This window comes from Xenopus laevis, chromosome 8L (assembly GCF_017654675.1).
Source record: "Xenopus laevis strain J_2021 chromosome 8L, Xenopus_laevis_v10.1, whole genome shotgun sequence".
Classification (NCBI taxonomy): Eukaryota; Metazoa; Chordata; class Amphibia; order Anura; family Pipidae; genus Xenopus; species Xenopus laevis.
In genome coordinates, this window is record NC_054385.1 from 124,219,945 (window position 1) to 124,243,048 (window position 23,104).

At 40.1% G+C, this 23,104-nt stretch overlaps 1 protein-coding gene across 1 annotated transcript in view; it reads right to left on the minus strand.

The window, feature by feature from the left end:
- Nucleotides 1-1,136: 1,136 nt before the first annotated feature.
- Nucleotides 1,137-23,104, minus strand: part of iqgap3.L (IQ motif containing GTPase activating protein 3 L homeolog) — a 45,267-nt gene continuing 23,299 nt past the window's right edge. The window contains exons 20-38 of the mRNA XM_018231441.2: nucleotides 20,467-20,550; nucleotides 18,847-18,918; nucleotides 18,484-18,553; nucleotides 17,387-17,595; nucleotides 17,042-17,194; nucleotides 14,904-15,067; nucleotides 14,598-14,822; nucleotides 14,375-14,515; nucleotides 14,147-14,231; nucleotides 13,839-14,065; nucleotides 12,827-12,959; nucleotides 12,649-12,751; nucleotides 6,222-6,369; nucleotides 5,393-5,480; nucleotides 4,330-4,542; nucleotides 3,947-4,113; nucleotides 3,680-3,781; nucleotides 3,343-3,451; nucleotides 1,137-3,178 (exon numbers count right to left, since the gene is read on the minus strand). Of these exons, the coding sequence (XP_018086930.1) occupies nucleotides 3,065-3,178; nucleotides 3,343-3,451; nucleotides 3,680-3,781; nucleotides 3,947-4,113; nucleotides 4,330-4,542; nucleotides 5,393-5,480; nucleotides 6,222-6,369; nucleotides 12,649-12,751; nucleotides 12,827-12,959; nucleotides 13,839-14,065; nucleotides 14,147-14,231; nucleotides 14,375-14,515; nucleotides 14,598-14,822; nucleotides 14,904-15,067; nucleotides 17,042-17,194; nucleotides 17,387-17,595; nucleotides 18,484-18,553; nucleotides 18,847-18,918; nucleotides 20,467-20,550 (2,607 nt within the window). The 3' untranslated portion in view covers nucleotides 1,137-3,064. The remainder of the gene's footprint in view (nucleotides 3,179-3,342; nucleotides 3,452-3,679; nucleotides 3,782-3,946; nucleotides 4,114-4,329; nucleotides 4,543-5,392; nucleotides 5,481-6,221; nucleotides 6,370-12,648; nucleotides 12,752-12,826; nucleotides 12,960-13,838; nucleotides 14,066-14,146; nucleotides 14,232-14,374; nucleotides 14,516-14,597; nucleotides 14,823-14,903; nucleotides 15,068-17,041; nucleotides 17,195-17,386; nucleotides 17,596-18,483; nucleotides 18,554-18,846; nucleotides 18,919-20,466; nucleotides 20,551-23,104) is intronic.

The window sequence follows — 23,104 nt, forward strand, 5'->3', positions numbered from 1 at the left end:
ATACTCTGCCTGTCCTATGCTCCCTGTGTGTGCCATACTCTGCCTGTCCTATGCTCCCTGTGTGTGTCATACTCTGCCTGTCCTATGCTCCCTGTGTGTGCCATACTCTGCCTGTCCTATGCTCCCTGTGTGTGCCATACTCTGCCTGTCCTATACTCCCTGTGTGTGTCATACAGTGAGCACCATTTTTGGTGTGCTACCACTATTAATGTGGATATGGTCTTTAAAGTTCTTGTGGTAACATGGGTGTGGTTTAAAAAGGAGTATGGTTTAAAAACAGGGAACGGTCAACACTGGCTTCTATTATCAGCCAAGAGTGTCATAGTCATTATTTAGCGACACCTCCCATCCCATATTAGACATTAGATTATTACAAGACCTTTCCCATTCTTGCTCAGATAGGGTACTTAATTACTTAAAAATTAAAATAAATCTCAGCATTGCTTTGTCTTTCAAAAGGTATCAGAGACTGCCATTGAATTATTAATGGGGCACTATTGCAGTCTGGCAGGGTCCAGACAGATGAGAAGATTGATTACACACATTCACAGCAGGGGAGAGAGGGGAAAGGCTGCAGATCAGGAAACAAATTGAAACCTTGTCAGGTACAACAGGGGGGCAGCATTTTATCAAACTGGGAAATTGGGGCAGCGGTCAGTCTGTAACATACAGCTTAAATAGATTGGGTTATATTTGTCCCTTTATGTATAATACTCGGTAAATGTACTGAAGAAAATGACAGTTAATGAGGGTGGCGCCCCCTACTGATAATGAGTAGAAACAGCCCCTCCTCACTACCTTGTTTCTGACAGTTTTAGGACCCGTGTGCAAGAGCCCAGAGAGGCTCAGAACATTTACCAAGCAATGAAAACAAAAATGTAATAAGTGAGGAGTCGGGGGAAAAAAAATAAAGTGACTTACTGACGTGTCCTGACGAGCGCCTGTCTCACCGAGGGAGTTTGTGTAGCGTCGGCCTACACGGATCACATTTCAGCAGCCTGCAACTCAATTGCTCATCCAAACTGCTTAAATACCTCTGCGCATTAAAAGGGGAAAATTGCCTCTGTGCAGGGGAGGAGGGAACAATAATCACGTAATAGTAAAGGCGATGCCTCTCGCAAACACACGGAGAGCAGTTTATATAAAATGTGGCTTTATTGAAAGGTTTAACATGGAAAAGAAGGCACAGATTTAGGAAGGGGACAATCGTGGATACACAAGTGCAATACAACAGCTGGACGGCCAAAGCAAAGGGTGATTAAGTGTAAACAAACAGCTCCCCCCCCCCCAAATATGTAGGGTAATCTTTGGTCCCCAGATATTGTTAGACTACAACTTTCTACATACTTTAACCCTTACTTACATGTTAAAGATTAATGGGAGTTGTAGTTCAGACACATCCAGGGGCCCAATCGTAAAGGGGGATTTAGGGGGAAGCACAAAAAGACCAGTGATGTCATGATTGAAAAACATAAAAATATATATAACACACAAGATCTCCCACAGTGCCTGCCTTCTTAATTCCATGGTGCTTATGGGAATCCAAGAGATTGTGTAAATGATTGATTTGTATTGAAATCATTGAAATCTAATCTAGCAATGACACGGCTGGTCCTTTTAGGCCTCCTAATATGGCACGTTCCACTGGTATATGTGGAAGAAGCAATGTTCTAGGTCCAGACAAGGAACGGGGCCGGATTATATATTAAGGTGCTTAATCCAAAAGTATTTTTACACTTATTAGTATTAATCTGCAATAATTTGGATAAGTATTCAACTCATGGCAATACCCTAAAGAAGCAGTTTTACATTATAACTAGAACACATTATTGTGTAGAACAGGAGTAAGGACCGACTAACCTGATATCATGCACGGCCATCCTTTAACCATCTGCAGCCAATCATTTTGCAGTAATAGTCTCATCTAAACGGCCAGACTAGGCAGTTCGTCAAACTGGTCGCTAACTCAAAAACATGAATAATCCAATTAAGGAGGAGCTTTTTTTTTTTTCTTCAAGATCTGACAAAAAGTTTAACCGAAAAGCATTTTAGTGTTTGTGAAAACATTTACATATAGGAAAAAATAAAAGTATACAGAATCGGAAGCAGGCCTTGGTAATGGCTTAGGACTGCATTGTGCATGCCCTGAACATGTCTCGATGAAGACCAGGTTCTTGCATCTCCTAACAGCAATGGTGATCCACTGAGCATAGAGGTTCTGCCTTGAAAGGCTCTACTGCATCCCAAGAGCTGACCCCATGGACTAGTAGTACTAGTGATGTTCAGCCGCCATGGATCAGTGCTAGTCAGATAGTTGTTGCATAATGCAGTTCTAAGTTGTGGCCTACATAAACAACACCAGCAAAATAATCCAGTGCTGATGGCAGAACATGACGATGAAGTGATAAAAGGCAGTGCAACAAGAAGTAGGCAAATGTAACCCAATAAAATGGCTTCTAAAACCTCACCCTTGGTTCTACTTTTGTCTATATATTTGGCAGGTGATCATCTGCCACTCTACAATTTACTGGTTAAACAAAATTAAACAGCCCATCACCCTCATTAGAAAATGCTTAAGAAGCCTGAAATGATGAGGAGGGCCGAAGTACAATGCATTACTATTTGTAAGCATGGTTATCTGGGTACATACGTCTCTAATCTATAATTATATAGATATGTATATATAAATACAGCAGCCAGTGCTATATGCTCTGCCTGGAGCAAATACAATTTGGTTCTTAGGTTTGAATCAGAGGGATTCCGGCAGTTACTGCTGAAATGGCAACAATAAATACAACTTGGCACACAGACATCGAGCAGTTGAGATTTGTGAATCGCCAGCTCCAGCCAATCCTTATGTTGATCAACCATTCTGCTCTGTGTAGATTTGGACTAAGGGAGTCCTTCTGCATTCTACACCTTTAACAAACGGTGAAGTCCATTTTATCACCACTCTGAGTGGGTCGTCTTAAAATGTTCCAATATAACCTGGAATTCCGGCAAATGGCTGGAAGGGTTTCTTTCATGAGGTACTTCCAAGAGAAAGAATGAACAAAAAGGTCTGTTAATGCCGGAAGAACTTCTTGTTGAGCAGGAATATGAGCAGGTTGACGTTGATCTTGGCTTTATCAAACATCTTCATTACGGCCACTCCTTCATACTGCAGCTGCAGGAGATCCTAGAGTAGATGACAAATGGTTTTATTCCTTAAGTTGTGCAGAGAAATGATCCCAATCTACTCTACCAGATAACCAATAAACCATCCCTCAACTGGTGCTTTTACGCTTTGCTAACTGCCCTCTAATCTATGGCTCAGGACGAGCAATGTGGTTGACTACAAACCTGGTAGTGAAGTTGGAATTTCTCCATATCGACCCCCAAGAACTTCGTCTTGACTTGGAACTTTCCAGGTTCATCACAAGGGGTTATGTCAAAAATGACGTTGCGGAATCTAAGGTTGAGGGAAAAATAACAGAGCAAAGTAGGTGTAAAGTGAATTTTGTAATGATATACACTAGCCTAGAGTCTCCAGTATCATTGTGACACAATCTGCTCTAGAGCAAGTAATCTAGATGGCCTGCTGGCAAACTCCCAGTTTGGCAAATTCTAGATTTTTCTCACCATTCCTACAGGTCAGATAGTCGCCTCCATATTGACAAATAGTAAACCCAGTACTCACTGGCTGAACGGGAGGTCTTCGATTTCTAGAAGAACCCCCTTTTCGTGGAGTCTGGCTGCTGTGTAATTGAGGGACGCCTGCTTTTTATTCTTCCCAGAATTCCTTAGAAAGAAACATTGAAAAAGTCATTGACCACCATAAAGCGACGCAAAACACAAATACCAAATCTAAAGTGGCCAGATTTTGCTGACTGGTCCTTCACCAGCATCTTATCAGCTGCCCACATGTGCTGCAGGAGGGACAAGCTGCAATTGTAAATACACTTACTTATGGTTGGCTGCCAGATTATCGAGGCAGGTCTTGATGTACTGATTGTAGAAATCGATCTGCTCCTCGTGGAAAGCAGTCTTGCAATGTAGTCTCTGCATCGTCTGCCGGAGCTTCACCAGTTCCGCCTTACGGTGCTGACGGTATCGTCTCTGGTTCCGAATATCCTAAAGGGATGTCAGTCAGACATGGAAACTTTTGTGCATAAAAACACAGAAGGATTTGGCAGTATCACCATTTGGCATATCAGATCCTACCCCTGGATATATGCACTAGAGGACTGTACCTCCTATCTGACCAACAGATCGGGGGGAGAAAAAAATTGTGACATCTCTACTGGAGGAATAAAACAACCAACTATTCCAAGCAGGAGGTGTGTGTACCTTAGCAATCATGTTGATAATCTCCTGATACTCATTCTCAGAGGACACCAGCCCCAGGCTCTCCAGCCTCCTCAGGTTGCGGATAATCCTGCGTTTCTTCTCCTCGATGCTAAGTTGGCTGTTGCCCAGCAGTGACCGATGGCGCTTCATTTTTTCTGGGGTCTTGGCTTCTCGCCGAGCTCGTTGATTCATCAAGTAGAGATGCGATGCTTCCTAATCAAAACACATAGCAATGTAGGTTGAAAAAAGACACACGTCCATCAAGCTCAATCCGTCAAGTATTTTAACCTGCCTAACTGCTAGTTGATCCAGAGGAAGGCAAAAAAAAAAAACCATTTTGAAACCTCTCCAATTTGCCTCAGAGGCGAAAAAAATCCTTCCTAATTCCAAAATGGCAATGGGACCAGTCCCTGGATCAACTTGTACTATGAGCCCATAACCGTGAATTCCCTCACTTGCTAAACACCATCCAACCCCTTCTTAAAGCTATCTAATGTATCAGCCACAGATCCAATACTCATTACTTGCAACCTTCTTGCTCGCTGTGACTCTAAGTATACTACACTGGAGCAAGTACTTTAGGGCTTATAGGCATCCCTTAAAAATTCATTTGTGAGCCCAGAAACTTGCGTGAGGTTGTACTGTGCAGACTTTGATAGTTCTAGGCTGAACATGTGGCAAGGTGAGATTGCACGGGCATTCCTATTGAACCCACTTTATAGCCGAGGTGTAACTTATGCAAACAGCAGTTATATATTTATTATATTTATCTCTGCCGATTGGATGAACAGCAGTAGAGATCCTAGTGAGTTATGAAGCTCTAGGCACTCAAGAGACCCACTGACCAGCAAAGCCAGAGAAGGTACTTTGTGACCATCAGTGAAGCGCTTTGGTTGGTTGGTTGGTTTCATCATTACTAAAACTTTGGGTGCTTCAGATAGTTTGAAGTAAAACCTCTAAAAGCTGTGGCCAATATATGTGGTTCATTTCTCCTGCAAGCATCAAGAAAAATGAAAGTGAATCTGGATGCAGTTTCTTTAGTCAGAAACGACTATTTACCCACCTGCTGGGCTGAAGCGGAAGTGTACAGAAGTTCTGCCAGAGAATCTCCAGGCTGAGTCTGGATAACGTCTACCAGCATGTGTTTTGTGCTGCAGCGGAGGAAAGAGAACGAATAAGGATTTAGGCAATGTAGAACAATGATGTTTACTGGGGTTTTACTCGCACCGTCCTCAGAGCAGTATAGATTGTTTTTATATTTAATTTTGAAATCTGACATGGGGCTAGTCATATTGTCAGTTTCCTAGCTGCCCCCAGTCACGTGACTTGTGCTCTGATAAACTTCAATCACTCTTTACTGCTGTACTGCAATTTGGAGTGATATCACCCCTCCCTTTCCCCCCAGCAGCCAAACAAAAGAACAATGGGAAGGTAACCAGATAGCAGCTCCCTAACACAAGATAACAGCTGCCTGGTAGATCTAAGAACAACACTCAATAGTAAAATCCAGGTCCCACTGAGACACATTCAGTTACATTGAGTAGGAGAAACAACAGCCTGTCAGAAAGCAGTTCCATCCTAAAGTGCTGGCTCTTTCTGAAAGCACATGACCAGGCAAAATGACCTGAGATGCACCTACACACCAATATTACAAATAAAAAAAAAATGCACTTCGCTCAGGAATTAAATTTTATACTGAATATATTATATATAGCGTGAATTATTTGCAGTGTAATTTAGAAATAAAAACATAATCATAAAAATCATGGCAGAATCCCTTTAATATGCAGTATATTTTTCTTACAGTTATGAATATATAAAATAGAAAAGATCATTAACACATAAATTACATTAGTTTGGGCGAACCCCAAAGCATAACAGGCTCTTCTCACCTCAGTAACAGTCCTTGAGCGTCCATCTCTTCTGCGTTGCTTTCCATCATGTCAAACTTGTTGGTCAGAGTGAGGGACATCTCCAGCTTCCTCAGCTGAGCCAGAGCTTGTTCTGAGCCGACATCACTGAGGTTTGAGGTACTTTCACCTGAAAGCGACCACCCCCAGGTTATTATAATGAAAAGCAAATATATTATGGTGGATAAAGGTGGCCATACACTATAAGCTCTGCTCGTTTGGCAAGGTCGCCAAACAAGCGGATCTTAACCCGATGTGCCCACTAACGGCTGGCGATATCGAATGAATCCAAGGATCAGATTACAATACTACGAATGGGCTCCGACGGGTCGCAGGACTGCATCAACTAGCCCAAGTGTTCCTGGATTGTACAAAAAAATCAAACTTGACCGATCGATATCTGATTTTTGGCCTTTTATCGATCGGGAGGACCCGTTGGGGGCCCCAAGACATGGGCAGATAAGCTGGCGAATCAGTCTAAAGGGTCGATATCGGCAGCTTTAATCTGCCCGTGTATGGCCACCTTTAGTGGTTGGGACTAAATCACAGCACTGGAGTCCTGAGTTGGTTTCCACTATCTGCATGAAGTATTATATGTTCTCTCCTTGCTTAAAGGGATACTGTCATGGGAATTTCCCCTGGTCATGTGACTTGTGCCTGCACTTTAGGAGAGAAATGCTTTCTGGCAGGCTGCTGTTTTTCCTTCTCAATGTAACTGAATGTGTCTTAGTGGGACCTGGATTTTACTATTGAGTGTTGTTCTTAGATCTACCAGGCAGCTGTTATCTTGTGTTAGGGAGCTGCTATCTGGTTACCTTCCCATTGTTCTATTGTTGGGGGAGGGAGGGTGATATCACTCCAACTTGCAGTACAGCAGTAAAGAGTGATTGAAGTTTATCAGAGCAGAAGTCACATGACTTGGGGCAGCTGGGAAATTGACAAAATGTCTAGCCCCATGTCAGATTTCAAAATTGAATATAAAAAAATCTGTTTGCTCTTTTGAGAAATGGATTTCAGTGCAGAATTCTGCTGGAGCAGCACTATTAACTGATTCATTTTGAAAAATGACAGTAACCCTTTAAGTGGACTTTCACCAGGGACCTTGGATTCCCCATCAGAAATTTAAAAGCTACAGGAAAAAAACTGACCCAACTGTGTGTGAATGTGATAGAGACCTTAGATTGCAAGCTCTACTGTGACAGAGACTGAGAGCAGATAGCTATGATACATCAATGCAGAACAGAACTGCATCAGCCATGTTTTCTACTTATTAGTCAGGAGCTTGTCATATACTTGTATTCTTTGCCTTTTCACACACACAGGGAGTGGGAGTACAAAGAAAAGACAGTTTCTGGTAATGACACAAAATACCATTCTTTATGTTCATTGGGACTCTCAGTGCTTTAGTCGCATGGATGAAAAGCTTTGACTCGCTTATGAGCAAAACTGATCGGTGGCTTTTAGCCACATTAATCCCTGGATTTTAGCACAAACTGAACCTTTATTTTTATTTAGTATCTGCCTAATGGAAATAGGATTGGGAGATTCTCCTGTGCATTTAAACCTTTAATTCAACTTTCAGTATGATGTAGAGAGGGATATTCTGAGATCATTTGCAATTGGTTTTCATTTTTTAATTATTTGTGGTTTTTGAGTTATTGAGCTTTTTATTCAGCAGAACTCTAGTTTGCCGTTTCAGCCATCTGGTTGATAAGGTCCAAATTACCCTAGCAACCATGGACTGATTTGAATAAGCAAGTAGAGGGCCCGAATAGAAAGAGGAGTACTAAAAAGTAGCAACAATAATAAAGGGCACATTTACCAAGGGTTGAATATCGAGGGTTAAATTAACCCTTGATATTCGACCCTCAAAGTAAAATCCTTTGACTTTGAAGTCGAAGGATTTACCGCAAATACTTCGATCGAACGAAAAATCGTACGATCGAATTATTAAATCCTTCAAAGGATTTTCCTTCGATCAGAAAAAGCTTAGCAAACTTATGGGGAAGGTCCCCATAGACTTACATTGTAGCTCGGTAGGTTTAAAGTGGCGAAGTAGGTAGTAGGTAGTATCGAATGGTCAAATAGTCTAACGATTTTTACTTTGAATCGTTCGAATCGAAGTCGAAGGTCGTAGTAGCCTATTCGATGGTCGAAGTACCCAAAAAAATACTTTGAAATTCAAAGTTTTTTTTACTTCGAATCCTTCACTCGAGCTTAGTAAATGTGCCATTAAATGTGTAGCCTTACAGAGCATTTGAAAGCTGCAAAGATAGGCAAATAATTCAAAAACTATAACAAAAAATAAATAATGAAGACCAATTGAAAAGTTACTTTAGAACATACTAAAAGTTAACTTAAAGGTGAACCACCCCTTTAAATATTAAGTACTGAACCCATCTTTCTTCTTCTTTCTCTAGCTTTCCCTAAAGCAGGTTGCAGGAAAGACAGGTATAAGGAATCATTGACAAGAGATGTGCAAATAACCACAATGCAGGGGAAAATCCTAGAGCAATGGCAGGTAAGTGCAAACGAGTACGAAGTGATGCACCTGTGCAGCTACAAGTATTTGGCAAATCACTTGCAATTTGCAGCATTTATTTTCCTTCATAAATTCAAGCAAATATGGATGGTGTTACTTCTGGCATTTCATTTGTGTAGTATGCAGTTCATTATGTTCAAGTCAGTACAGTACAGGTATGGGACCTGTTATCCAGAATGCTCGGGACCTGGGGTTTTCCGGATAACGGATCTTTGCGTAATTTGGGTCTTCATGTCTTATGTCTACTAGAAATTCATTTAAACATTAAATAAACCCAATAGGCTGGTTTTGCTTCAAATGAGGATTAATTATATCTTAGTTGGGATCAAGTACAAGCTACTGTTTTATTATTACAGAGATAAAGGAAATAATTTTTAAAAATTTGGATTATTTGGATTAAAATGGAGTCTATAGGAGACAGCCATTCCGTAATTCGGAGCTTTCTGGATATCGGGTTTCCGGATTAGGGATCCTTTACCTGTACTGTGCATGCAGCTGCGAGGAGCAACTGTAGGTCTTTGCAATTGCTCTATAGCCTTTAAATGCAGGGCTATATACAGGTATGGATCAATTATCCATAAACCCTTAATCAAGAAAGCTCTGAATAGACTCCATATTATCCAACAAGTTATTTCCTTATTTCCTTATTTTTCCCCCAAACATCATTTTTATTCGAACAATATTTGTAGAAGATCTCGCCATCTCCATATTGATAATGTCATATTTACAATATTGCATATATTTCCCTTTTATTGGGACCATAGAAGCAATGTGACTTAAGCTGTATATTCCTAACATAATAAATCGAACGTTCCCATTATTGCTTATTTATCTCCGAATCGTTCAGGAGATGGGATGTTTAATAGTTTGTGACAACATGTTATTGCTTTTATATAACAGCTAAGCATAGAGGGGAAAAAAAGGTAAGAGGAAAAAAAAAAGAAAAGCAAAACAAAGTAAATAAGAAAACGAGAAAGGAATAAAAGTTTAACCATATCAATAATTATATAAAGTGTAATAATCAGATTTCCCATGTCTCAAAGAAGACTTTTTGGAAGGCTTTTGTATTGGCATTAGTTATTTCCTTTTTATCTGTACAGTAATGGGATCCGTTACCTGGCAACCCATTACCCAGAAAGCAGGGCCGGACTGGGGGAAAAAAGCAGCCCTGGCAAAATAAATCAAAGCAGCCCACCTCGGGTATAGGATTGGAAACCCATTATCCAGAAAGCACCAAATTATGGAAATGCCATGTCCCATAGACTCCATTATAATCAAACAATCCAAATGTTTAAAATTGATTTCATTTTCTCTGTAATAATAAAACAGAACCTTATACTTGAGCCAAACAAAGATATACTTAGTCTTTATTGGGAGCAAAATCAGATTATTGGGTTTATTTAATGTTTACATGATTTTCTAGTAGACTATGAAAATCCAAATTTTGGAAAGATCCATTTTCCAGAAAACCCCAGGTCTCGAGCATTCTGAATAACAGGTCCCAAACGAGCAAACTTAGGGACTGTTCCTGTTGAATTGTGCTTAGTACAGGGGAATATCTATGCTGCCATAGTTTTATGGGATCTCTCTGTACAGACTATGAGCAAACTTAGGGGCTGTTCCTGCTGAATTGTGCTTAGTACAGGGAATATCTATGCTGTCATAGTTTTATGGGATCTCTCTGTACAGGCTATGAGCAAACTTAGGGGACTGTTCCTGCTGAATTGTGTTTAGTACAGGGAATACCTATGCTGCCATAGTTTTATGGGATCTCTCTGTACAGACTATGAGCAAACTTAGGGGCTGTTCCTGCTGAATTGTGCTTAGTACAGGGGATACCTATGCTGTCATAGTTTTATGGGATCTCTCTGTACAGACTATGAGCAAACTTAGGGGCTGTTCCTGCTGAATTGTGCTTAGTACAGGGAATACCTATGCTGCCATAGTTTTATGGGATCTCTCTGTACAGACTATGAGCAAACTTAGGGGACTGTTCCAGCTGAAATGTGAGGTGACCATCTGACCATGCCCACTATGAGAGGAATATTGAATACAGACAGCTAAACATTTCTTTTTAAAAAAAGACTCTGATGCAATTTAACTTATTAAAACCCAAAAGACACAGTTGCAATTCCATGCAGAACTAAAAGCAGGATGAACACAGTGAGAATTCCATGAATAAATACCCCCAGAAATGGCACAAGGAAAGGGAACAAGGAAAGGGTTAAAAATCACAAGGCAGTGTAATAAAAATGATTTGTATCCTTACTTGGCCAGCATTCTTTCTGCACTGATAGTGGGGGGGGGGGGGTGAAGAGGATGAATCTGCACCAGTGTCTGCCACCCACCCTGCCTGTTCAGTACTGGACAAAGCAATCATATACGGGTACCTTTTTCCCTGCCTGCAATTGGCTGTCATTTGTCCCATAGTTGAGGGCACACAGGGGACTTAAGTTACGCTCTCGTTCTGCCAGTCGTTCCTCTCCACTGCACACTCGCTGAAAAGTCCACCCCCCTGCTAAAGCTGAGCAGTCCGGATAGAAGAAAAAAAAAGAAAACAGGCACGACCCTTGGAGCGGGCTCTTCAAACAGAAGAAAGTGATCTGCTTGGATCACTGTTACTACGCGCACAGTGGATCGTTTGGTGAGGGATTTTGCTATGATGCGGCCCATTTACTCTGCACAGGCAGCGGCCCAACGGGCAATTGCCCGAATTAACAGATGGCCAGTCCGGGAATGCCAGAAAGCTCCGAATTACAATTGAGAAAGGAATAAAAGTTTAACCATATCAATAATTATATAAAGTGTAATAATCAGATTTCCCATGTCTCAAAGACGACTTTTTGGAAGGCTTTCGTATTGGCATTAGTTATTTCCTTTTTATCTGTACAGTAATGGGATCCGTTACCTGGCAACCCATTACCCAGAAAGCTCCGAATTACAATTCCCATAGACTCCAGTTCATCCAAATAATCCAAATTAAAAAAAAAAAAAAAAAAAAATATATATATATATATATATATATATATATATATATATATATATATATATATATATATATATATATATAAAAAATGATTTCCTTTTTCCTTTTTCTGTAGCTTGTACTTGATCCCAACTAAGATATAATTAATAGGGATGCACCAGATCCACTATTTTGGATTCGGCCGAACCCCCGAATCCTTTGCGAAAGATTCGGCCAAATACCGAACCCTAATTTGCATATGCACATGCAAATTAGGTGCGGGAAGTGGAAAATATTTTTCACTTCCTTGTTTTGTGACCAAAAGTCACACGATTTCCCTCCGAGCCCCTAATTTACATATGCAAATTAGGATTCGTATTGGCTGGCAGAAGGATTCGGCCGAATCCAAATCCTGCTGAAAGGCCGAATCCTGGCCAAATCCCGAACCGAATCCTGGATGCATCCCTAATAATTAATCCTTATTGGAGGAAAAAACAGCCTACTGAGTTTATTTAATGTTTACATGATTTTCAAGTAGATCAAATTACAGGAAGATCTGTTATCTGGAAGACCCCAGGTCCCAAGCATTCTGGATAACATTTCCCATATATGTAATAATAAAACAGTACCTTGTACTTGATCCAAATTGAGGTACAATTCATTCATATGGAAGGTAACACCACCAACTATTTGGTTTAATTAATGTTTAATTATTTAATAGACTTGAGATATGGATATCCAAATTATGGAAAGGTCCTGAGCATTCTAGATAAAAGATCCTATACCTGTAACTATGTGTTCAAAGCAATTACCCCAACCCCCATACGAAGCACAATCTACCAAGACATCAGTAGGGTTAAACAGCCCTTGTTGTAACCAATAATGTGAAATTGGGCACGTACCAATCAGAGACTGGACTGTAGGCACCTCCCCAATATCCTCCAGAAGCTCATGGATTGGATCCTTATGGTCAGGAGCGATTGAATCCTGATGTTCTACCAATAGCTAAATAACAAAAATGGTTAAACATCAAGTACAACTGCCTCCCCTGTATGTACAGAGAACTATAGTCTTCCTCACCTTGTGTGTATCAATCAGCTCCCCAACAGTGATGTAAATGACAGGTTTAGTCATGTTCACCATCTCCGAATACTCGTCTATATTGAATCTTTCTTCTGGCTCTGGCACAGTACATGCAGTGCGGATAAACTTCCTGGAACCAACAAAGCAAAGGACCTTAAATGCACACGGTCATGGGAAAACATCAGTTAATGGTGCTGCTCCAGCAGAATTCTACACTGAAATCCATTTTTCAAGAGAAAACTGTTGTTTTTTTTAATTTTGAAATCTGACACAAGGCTAAACATATTGTCAGTTTTCCAGGTGCCCCAGTCATGTGACTTGTGCTCTGATAAACTTCAGTCACTCTTTACTGCAAGTTGGAGTGATATCAACCCCCCCCCCCAGCAGCCTAACAACAGAACAATGGGAAGGTGACCAGATAGCAGCTCCGTAACACAAGATAACAGCTGCCTGGTAGATCTATGAACAACACTCAATAGTAAAATCCAGGTCCCACTGAGACACATTCAGTTACATTGAGTAGGAGAAACAACAGCCTGCCAGAAAGCAGTTCCATCCTAAAGTGCTGGCTCTTTCTGAAATCCAAGCAAAATAACCTGAGATGCACCTACACACCAATAGTACAACTAAATACACTTGTTTGTTCAGGAATTAAATTATACATTATAGAGCAAATTATTTGCAGTGTAAACATTGTAATTTAGGAATAAAAACTACACCATAAAGTTTTGTAGAAAGAACCACTGCACCTTTGCTGGGTATATATAGAGGAAACGCTATAACAAATACAAAGTGAGCTACATGTCCTGTAACCTATAGCAACCAATAAAGTGTTTTTAAACAACAGAAAAATAAATACTGTACCAACATCTGATTGGTTGCCACACCTGGAGCAAACGTTGCAGCTATAAACCTAAAGCAATATCTAGGTGAGGTCTATTTCCTGATAAACTGATTAGTAAAGCAGATACTGACTGCAGTTATCAAGGAATAAAACGGAAAAACGGACCTGAACTTCCAGTATGTCTCCTCTAGATACTGGTTGAGGAGGCCGAGATGAGAATCATCGAACATTTTGTTGGCAGCGGCGTGTTGGAGAACTTTGGCAATGGAGCCGAGAGTTCTTCTCTGGTCGGGGTGAAGTGTCCCCCCAGCAGAGAGGTCAATGATATCAAAGGCATCTGGGGCTACCACAGCCGGGTTCATGAAACGGTAATACAGCAAGTTGCCTACAATCTTGGGGACAAAACAGGAGGTTTTTGTAGTGATGACCCAGCCAGTAGAGAAATGGGGAGCTGTAGGGACTGATTGTCTTACCTTATGGATATCATGCTCTTTGGCACTAGGGAATTTTTGGCTCAGGGAATTATTCAGCACTTTGGCAACGTAACGCATGCCGTACCTATACGGTAGAAAAACATGGAAGACTTATATAGACTTATAAATCTATATACACTGTAAACATACAGGCACAGTCACGCCAAACCTTAAACTCATTCTAACTTGTTTGCTTAACAAATACAAAGTGTGTCATTGGTTACTCACGGGATCTGATCAACGTTGGCCAAGATGGTGGAGAAGAACTTATCCACCACTGCAATCAGATTTCGGATGGATATGTCCATGCGCCTCTGAACTTCCTGGTGCGTGAGCGCTTGTTCTGGAGTAACATCATAGGGCAGAGTGCTGCGGGACAATAGACATCTCAATGTAGACAACAGACTATACACGTCACAGCCAATTAAAAAGAGTTTTGTCTTTGGCTCACCTCTTCTTGCCAGTCTGAGTCTCCACTTGATTGATCCAAGTCTTGTAGATCTCCACAGGGTTCATTCTTATGTTTAATGCTTTGTCCTGAAGCACTTCCTTAACCACGTTTCCCAAAATCTGGCGCAAGGCATTTTGCCCCCGGGCGCTGCGGTAAAAACTCACCAGCAGGCGTATGACTGTCGGGTTACCGGTTATGATATCTTGCACTTTGTCAACTTTGGAGCTACGAGTGGACAGGGAAGGTTAGTACTTGGTATTTAGATTTAGGCAGAACGTGGGAATGGCCACTAGTGGAAGGACTTACTTTATTTCCTCTTGTAGGGCGGTCCGGAACAGCTTGAGCAAAAGATAGGCTTCTCTGCGATTGGATGCATAGTTGTACAGGGTGAACGTTACCGACTCCATGAATTTAGTGGACTTGTTCTGAGGCATCTGGAAGATTAGCTTGGCCATGTATTCCGGCTGGGTCTGATGAACGTGATAGATGAATTTTAAATAATCATTAGTTTTAAATAAACAGTATAAAACCTCTGTATGGACTGTTGTCATTTATGGTCACCACACCTTAATTTATTAAAAAAAAAAAATTATATATATTTTTTTTAAATATTGCTCGCTTGCTTCCACAAATAGCTTTCCGACAGCTGAATTTCCTAATCTTCCATGCCTGGCCACAGCTATCCTTTAATTCGCTAATACCACTTCTACTGTGTTTTTTTTTTTTTTTTGTTAATAAATTGATTTTTTGGTTTTCACCCAACAAAATAAAAACAGAGAGAAAACAAACATATTCCTGGTTACAAATGGTATCAGAGATATTTCAGCGGTTAATCCAAATGTTATCTCAAATCAGGCAAGAAGCATTGTTACATATGCATTGACCCTTTATGTATGCCTTATACAAAGAGACTATGTCCTTCCCGATACCTGGGGTACTGCAAAATATTTACATTTGATTTATTGGATTTATTTGATTTGATAAGATTTACATTTGAATAGTTAACTTATAACAATAAACGGAGATTGATTTCCCCAAAGTAATAGGTGTTACCATCATTCCTCGAAACGTGGAAAGAAGAGCAGGGGGGGGGGGGGGTCTGTTCCTTGTTTGTAGTTCGTTTTGGGGTAGTAATAATGGTAGGTGCTCAGAGAGCCATGGTGACCATACTTGTTGATTTTTTTGGGGCAAACTCTACACAAGTATGTTAACTGGTAGAAGGGAACTGAGGCTTTGACCATTTCTACCCACTGCTTCTTTTTGGGGGTTTGACTGGATTTCCAGTTAGAGAGGTTGTTCACCTTTGAGTTACCTTTTAGTATGATGTAGAAAGCGATATTCGGAGACAATTTGCAATTGTTATTTAGCTTTTTTTCAAGTTTGCAATTTCAGCAATCTTGTTGCTAGGTCCAGATTACCCTAGTAACCATGCATTGATTTGAATAAGAGACTTGAACATGAATAGGAGAGGATCTAAACAGAAAGATTAGTAATAAAAAGTACTAATAACCATAACGTGTAGCCTTACAGAGAATTTTTTTTTTTATGGGGTCAGTGACTGCCATTTGAAAGCTGGAAAGAGTCAGAAGAAGAAGACAAATAATTTAAGAAAAAACATACAAAATAAATAATGAAGGCCAATTGAAAAGTTGATTAGAATTGGCCATTATATAACATATTAAGTGAACTTAAAGGTGAAACAGCCCTTTAATTACAATGAGTCTCTTGGCTTGAATAAAAAGGTAGCATTAGGGAGGAACTCCACAGACCATTTTGGAGCGATTCCAACGCACTGCGCAAAAACTCAAGCGTCAAATCGGAAGTGATGGAAATAAGGTAAGTGAATGCATTGACGGATGGTGTCGAAGCGTTGATCTGACGCGTCACGACTGTCATATGCAGACGCTGCACCCGACAGTCGTGTCGCGTCAGATCAACGCTGCGACTTCATCCGACATTTCCATTACTTACCTTATTTCTGTTGCATCCGACGTTGCGCATGTGTTTTTGCGCAGAGCGTCGGATCGTGCGGAAATCGTCTGTGAAGTCCTACCCTTGGAGTGCCCTTTCTGCTGGATTTGGGGCAGTTTCATCGAAATTGGTTTAGTGGAAGTGTTGCTGGGTCCAGCGGGATTATTAGTGCCAGAAGGCTGTTTATTTCCTACTTCTGCTGTGTTTTAATCGCCTATAGGCTATAGTATGGTACAGCCAGGCATGGGCAGCTAATAACAGAGGGCATCAATTACACTTGTAGATATCATGCATTTACACCCTTATTCACAAGGACAGAGCCTAAACCTCCTGTTGTGTTATAAACCCTTTACAGGAGAGAAAGCATTAGGCGTGGCCTGACATAATATGTTGTGTGACCACACAAAAAAAACAGGCATACCAGTAGTAGGATGAACACGTTGCCATTGAAGTACATTTAAAAGGCAAGTCACCTGTAGCAGATAGAAGAGGTTCTGGTAGGCCTCCAGCTTCTGTCGCTTCTCCTTACTCAGAGACTTCAGCCCTTTCTGTTTATCAATGGCCATAAGATCGGACAGCTGCTCTTTGTTCTTCTTTGTCAGTTTCTTGCAGTGGGAAACCACTTCCTGCGAATAAAAGGATAGCCAAACTTTAAAGGTCAACTAATAGCTTTCCACAATAAAAATCATGAACCTTATAAAACATAAAAGGAAGAAATAACTCAAGTCAGGTGTCCCAGCTGTCCATGTGGTGGTGTGATGTGCATTAGGAAGGTCTGCTTGTCCTTTAATGTGGTTGTGGAAAGGAAAGCCGAGTACCTGCAACGTGATCCTGTTCTTGACCAGCAGCCCAATCTTAATGTCCATCAGATTGAGGTCATTCTCTAGATGTTGGTTGGACCGTATCTTTTTTACCACCTCCTCTCGAAGCTTCATAACTTCCCGTTCCTCCCAGAAGTCCCTTTCGCTCTGCTCCAGGAGATGAGCAAACTTTCGGAGGGTGACGAGTGGGGGGTTCTTGGCATGGACTGGAAGGATATTGGAATGCAGAGTCTGATTGATAAGGGAAACTAAGCATGGCATTTCTTGCTACAATATAACTGCATTTATATAAGCAAGCAATGAGAAGCAGCCTTCGGCATTCCACAACTCCCAGAACCCCCTGTCAGGAAGTCTGGTCAACTACAGTGTCATTAAGTGCAACCAAAGTTAAAGGGGAACTATCGTGAAAATGAAAATGTAATATAAGCTTCAGCATACTGAAATAAGAAACTTTCTAAATACAATCAATTAAATATTCTGTACTGTTTCTGAATTAATCAAGTTCATCTTCACTATCCCTCTATAAGCATCTGTTTCTCTTCATTCATGAGTTAGGTGTCACATATTAATTGACAGTTAGATCCAATATATCTTATAAGGGGGCTACTTTTGCCTAGAAGATGTATTAGAGCTCACTCTATTAAAATCACCAGACATCATGTCTCTCTACATGCAGAATTTGTGCAAAAGGCAGTTATTTTATTAGATTTTGTTTGTACTGGAATCAGTTATTTTAATGAGCTCTAATTCATCTGCTAGGAAAGGAAGCCCCCCTATAAGATATATTGGATCTAACTGTCAATGAATATCTGACACCCAACTGCTGCATGAAGACACAATGAAGAGAAACCGATGCTGAGAGATGGATAGTGAATATGAACTTGATTATTTCAGAAACAATGCAGAAGATGTAATTGCTTGTATTTACAAAGTTTCAGTATGCTGAAGCAAATTTAAATGTTTGCGATAGTTCCCCTTTAAGTTTTAAGTTGACCCTGAGTTTCAGTTGCGTATTAAGAGGTGAGAAATATAAGAATTAAAAATTTCAACATTTACCAAAATGATAAAACCAGCAAAAGAGCCGACAGCCTTACCCAGCATTCTGTAGTCTTCTCTGGCCTTGCTAGCCCTAAAGAACGCCTGGATTTTAATCACACTGGCAATCTACAATATCAAGGGCAACAAAAAAAAAAAAAAAAGCGTGAACTTTATTATGATATCTCTTTACTTTTTTCACTAAATTGAACAGAAAATCTTACGATTGGTTTCCTAATCCCAATTGCTGCTTTAATGCAACATGTATGGCAGTCCAGCTTGCACTGTAACAATATATTCCCAAATGCCTCTGTTTTAGCTCTATGCCCTAAATCCTATTAACCTGGGTTTCATAGTTACATTTGAAAATATCTGTGGAACTGTAAAAGCCTTTCATACCAATCAGCTCTGGGATCACTTACGTTCCTCCTGAAAAACCGGAGCCGATGGCGGTATTTCCTCCGAGCCAGCCACATCCTCGCCAGGGACTGGATCTAAACACAGACACAACACTCATTAAATGATCAAAAAGCAGCTTTTCCTGCGGGTCCTTTCCAGTTGTGTACATTACAGCAGTAAAAATAAATTGGCATACGCCGTGTAAATGTCAAACAAGGGAAATGTTTATTTACACGCAGTAATAGTAACGCCAGTTTTACAGCCTGAAATCTGAATCCTGAATAATACACGTTAAAGGGGACATTGTCCAATCGCATGGCTCAGAGTGCACTTTTACAACGTATACAATTCTTTAGAGTTTTCAATAATTGGCCGTTTTAACACGGATAATATCAGAAATGTGTAACTGCTGCGCCCCCTGCTGTTCATTTCAGACATGGGACAGTCAGAAGGAAGCAGTTCTCTGCTCTGTTGCAGGAGAAAGCATTAGAAGTGCTCATAAGAGCAATCAACAATTTTACAGTAGGTTGTGTGGCTGGGTATATGTCCTCTTTAAATGGAGTAGACTGTAAGCAGATACAGATATTAAGCTATGGATCTATATTATAAGCATTTGTTGTCTGGAATCCCATTGTCAAGAAAACCTGATAAAGGGGAACGATTTAATATAAGCTTCAGCATACTGAAATAAACTTTCTACAATCAATTAAATATTCTGCATTGTTTCTGAAATAATCAAGTCTAATAATCCTTCTCTCAGCATATGTTTCTCTTCATTCTCTCTTCATGCAGCAGTTGGGTGTCAGATATTCATTGACAGTTAGATCCAATATATCTTATAGGGGGCTCATTTTGCCTAGAAGATGTATTAGAGCTCACTCTATTAAAATAACCAGACATCATGTCTCTCTACATGCAGAATTTGTGCAAAAGGCCGATATTTTGTTGCATTTTGTTTGTACTGGAATCAGGTATTTGAATGAGCTCTAATTCATCTGCTAGGAAGGGAACCACCCCTATAAGATAGATATTCATTGACAGTTAGATCCAATATATCTTACAGGGGCTTTCCATCCTAGTAGATGTATTAGAGCTCATAGTTATGATTCCAGTACAAATAAATTCTAACAAATAAATGCCTCTTGCACAAATTCTGCATGTAGAGAGACATTATTTTAATTGAGTGAGCTCTAATACATCTTCTAGGCAAAACGAGCCCCCCTATAAGATATATTGGATCTAACTGTCACTGATTATCTGACACCCAACTGCTGCATGAAGACAGAATGAAGAGAAACAGATGCTGAGAGAGGGATAGTGAAGATGAGCTTGATTATTTCAGAAACAAAGCAGAATATTTAATTGATTATATTTAGAAAGTTTCTTATTTCATTTTATTCCTATTTTTCATTTTATAAGGCAACGACATCATTGGTTGGTGCCAGGGAAGTAGCAGTATCACTCTGAACTCTAACCAAGGTGGTTGTAGAATGCGGACTATGCGTTGCTCAACTTTTAATCACAGACCCTCTTAAAGTCTGATGTTCCTGAGAATTGTAGTGGCAATAAGTGGAGGGATAAAAAAAAATATCAATACGTAATCAGACGTGTTCTCATGATGAGATATTATCACAGACACTTACCTTAATGATGGCGGCCGTGTTTCTGCGCAGGTAGCTCAGTCTCTGCAGGTAAGCCCTCCGCTGCCTGTAACCCCTCCAGTGGGCCTGAAGAAACACAACAAAGAAAGAGACTCATATTTATGTTTAGACTGCAGCTCTTAATGCAACGTTAGCCAAAAAGAAAGAGTTTTTAACAATAGACAGTGATTATATTTTATAATTCAGAGTGCCATGAGCCCCCACTGCAATAACCTTATACAGGTATGGGATCAGTTATCCGGAAACCAGTTATCCAGAAAGTTCTGAATTACAGAAAGGCAGTCTCCTATAGACTCCATTATAATCAAATAATCCAAAAATTTTAAAAAAGATTTCCTTTTTCTCTGTAGTAATAAAAGCCAACTAAGATATAATTAATCCTTATTGGAAGCAAAACCAGCCTATTGGGTTTATTTAATGTTTACATGATTTTCTAGTAGACTTAAGGTATGAAGATCCAAATTACAGAAAGATCTGTTATCTGGAAAACCCCAGGTCCTGAGCATTCTGGATAACAGGTCCCATACCTGTACAGGTCCATTATCCATTATCCAGAAAGCTCAGAATTACGGAAAGGTAGTCTCCCATAGACTCCATCATAATAAAATTTTTAAAATGATTTCCTTTTTCTCTGTAATAATAAAACAGTACCTTGTACTTGATCTCAACTAATATATAATTAATCCTTATTGGAAGCAAAACCAGCCTATTGTCTTTATTTAACGTTTACACAATTTTCTAGCCGACTATGTATGAAGTACCAAATTACAGAAAGATCTCAACCAGAAAACCCCAGGTTTCCGAGCATTCTGGATAACAGGTCCCATACCTGTATATGAAAAGATTGTCTTATCAATTATCTTGTTATAGTCTCACAAGTATCTAGGATAGCACAAAACCCTACAATTTGGGAAGAGACAATTTACACCACTGTTTTCAACTTGAGTCCCTAGATGTTACAGAACTATAACTCGCAGAATAATCCAGTATTAAATAAAATTGTAGTTATGCAACATCCCAAGAGTTTAAGGGGGTTGTTCATCTGTAAATTAACTTTTAGTATGATGTAGAGAGTGATATTCTGAGACAATTAGGAATTGATTTTAATTGTTTTATTATTTGTTGTTTGAGTAATTTAGCTTTTTATTCAGCAGCTTTCTAATTTGCATTTCCAGCAATCTGGTTGCTAGGGTTCAAATTACCCTAGCAACCATGCATAAGACTGGAATATGAATAGGAGAGGCCTGAATAGAAAGGCGAGTAATAAAAAGTAGCAATAAAAATAAATGTGTAGCCTTACAGAGCATTTCTATTTTAGACAGGGTCAGTGACCCCCATATGAAAGCTGGAAAGAAGAAAGCCAATAACTAAAACACTATAAAAAATGAAGGCCCATCGAAAAGTTGCTTATAATTAGCCATTCTATAACATACTTAAAGTTAACTTAAAGGTGAACCACCCCTTTAAGAAATACAGCTCGACATAATTTCTTTGTTTGTGTTGTTGGCTCCATTCTAAATCTTTAAATTAGTTTTTCTGTAACTTGAACCATTAAGCGTTCTCTGGTTTCCAGGGTTCAGTGATGCTTGGCAACTAAATTAGAGTAGAGATTTACTGCAAATTGGTCTTTACATCGTACTAAAAGGTGATTTCAAGAGGACCGTTTTTTTTTTTATCCGCTTCTAATATCGATGTGGCTTGCATTCAGCTTAAAGGCAAGTGTGGGAATTCCCTGCAATGGGGGGGGATGAGCTTTAGAAACAACACAGAAAGGTTTATTTAAAGGAGACCTATAGGATTCGTGAAAACTCACCTGATATTGCAGGCAGTACTGAATATTATATGTTCCTGGTTTTAATTTGGGCTAAAATGTACTTTAAAAATGTGCCCTTTATTGAAGCTCCCTATAGATCTGCTACAGGCCCTGTCCAGGTTTCAAATGAGGGGTGGGTGTGTTCTAACTGTCCCTACTAGAAGCAGGAGGGGGATAGCCAATCACAACAGCCCTCCAGTCACACAGGTAAATTAAGGCTTCAGTTCCCTATCAGGTCCATCTAGATGCCTGGAAAAGGAGGCAGCAGGAAATGCAACAGATGGGAGGGGCTAGTAGGGTTTTTAAGCACATTCCTTCTATATTTAAAGGACAAGAAAAGGTAAACTAAAGAAGTAGCTAGAAATGTTGCACATTATGTTTTGGGCTTCTGTGCCAGCCTCAGACAACTAAAGCCCTGTGTCTCCAAAGATGCCCCAGTAGCTCCCCATCTTCTTTTCTACTGATTCACTGCACATGCTCTGTGCTGCTGTCACTTACTGAGCTTAGGGACCCACTCACAATATACAGTACACATAGAATAGAAATGTCACAATATAAGGCTGATTAGTAATTAAGCTAGGAACAAAGCAGGATCCCGCACACCCAACAGATAACAGCAATATGCCTGGTGCTCACTGGCAGAGGTTCGGCAGCCCCACAACAGAGTACAGCAAAGGAATTCCAACGGCACACAGGACTGTGAGAAATCTTCAAAAATTTATTTCAATGCGGAGTGCGATGCAACGTTTCGGGGAGTAAAACCCCTTTCTCTGTCGTCTAAAGGGGGACACAGGGACTCTTGGGGTT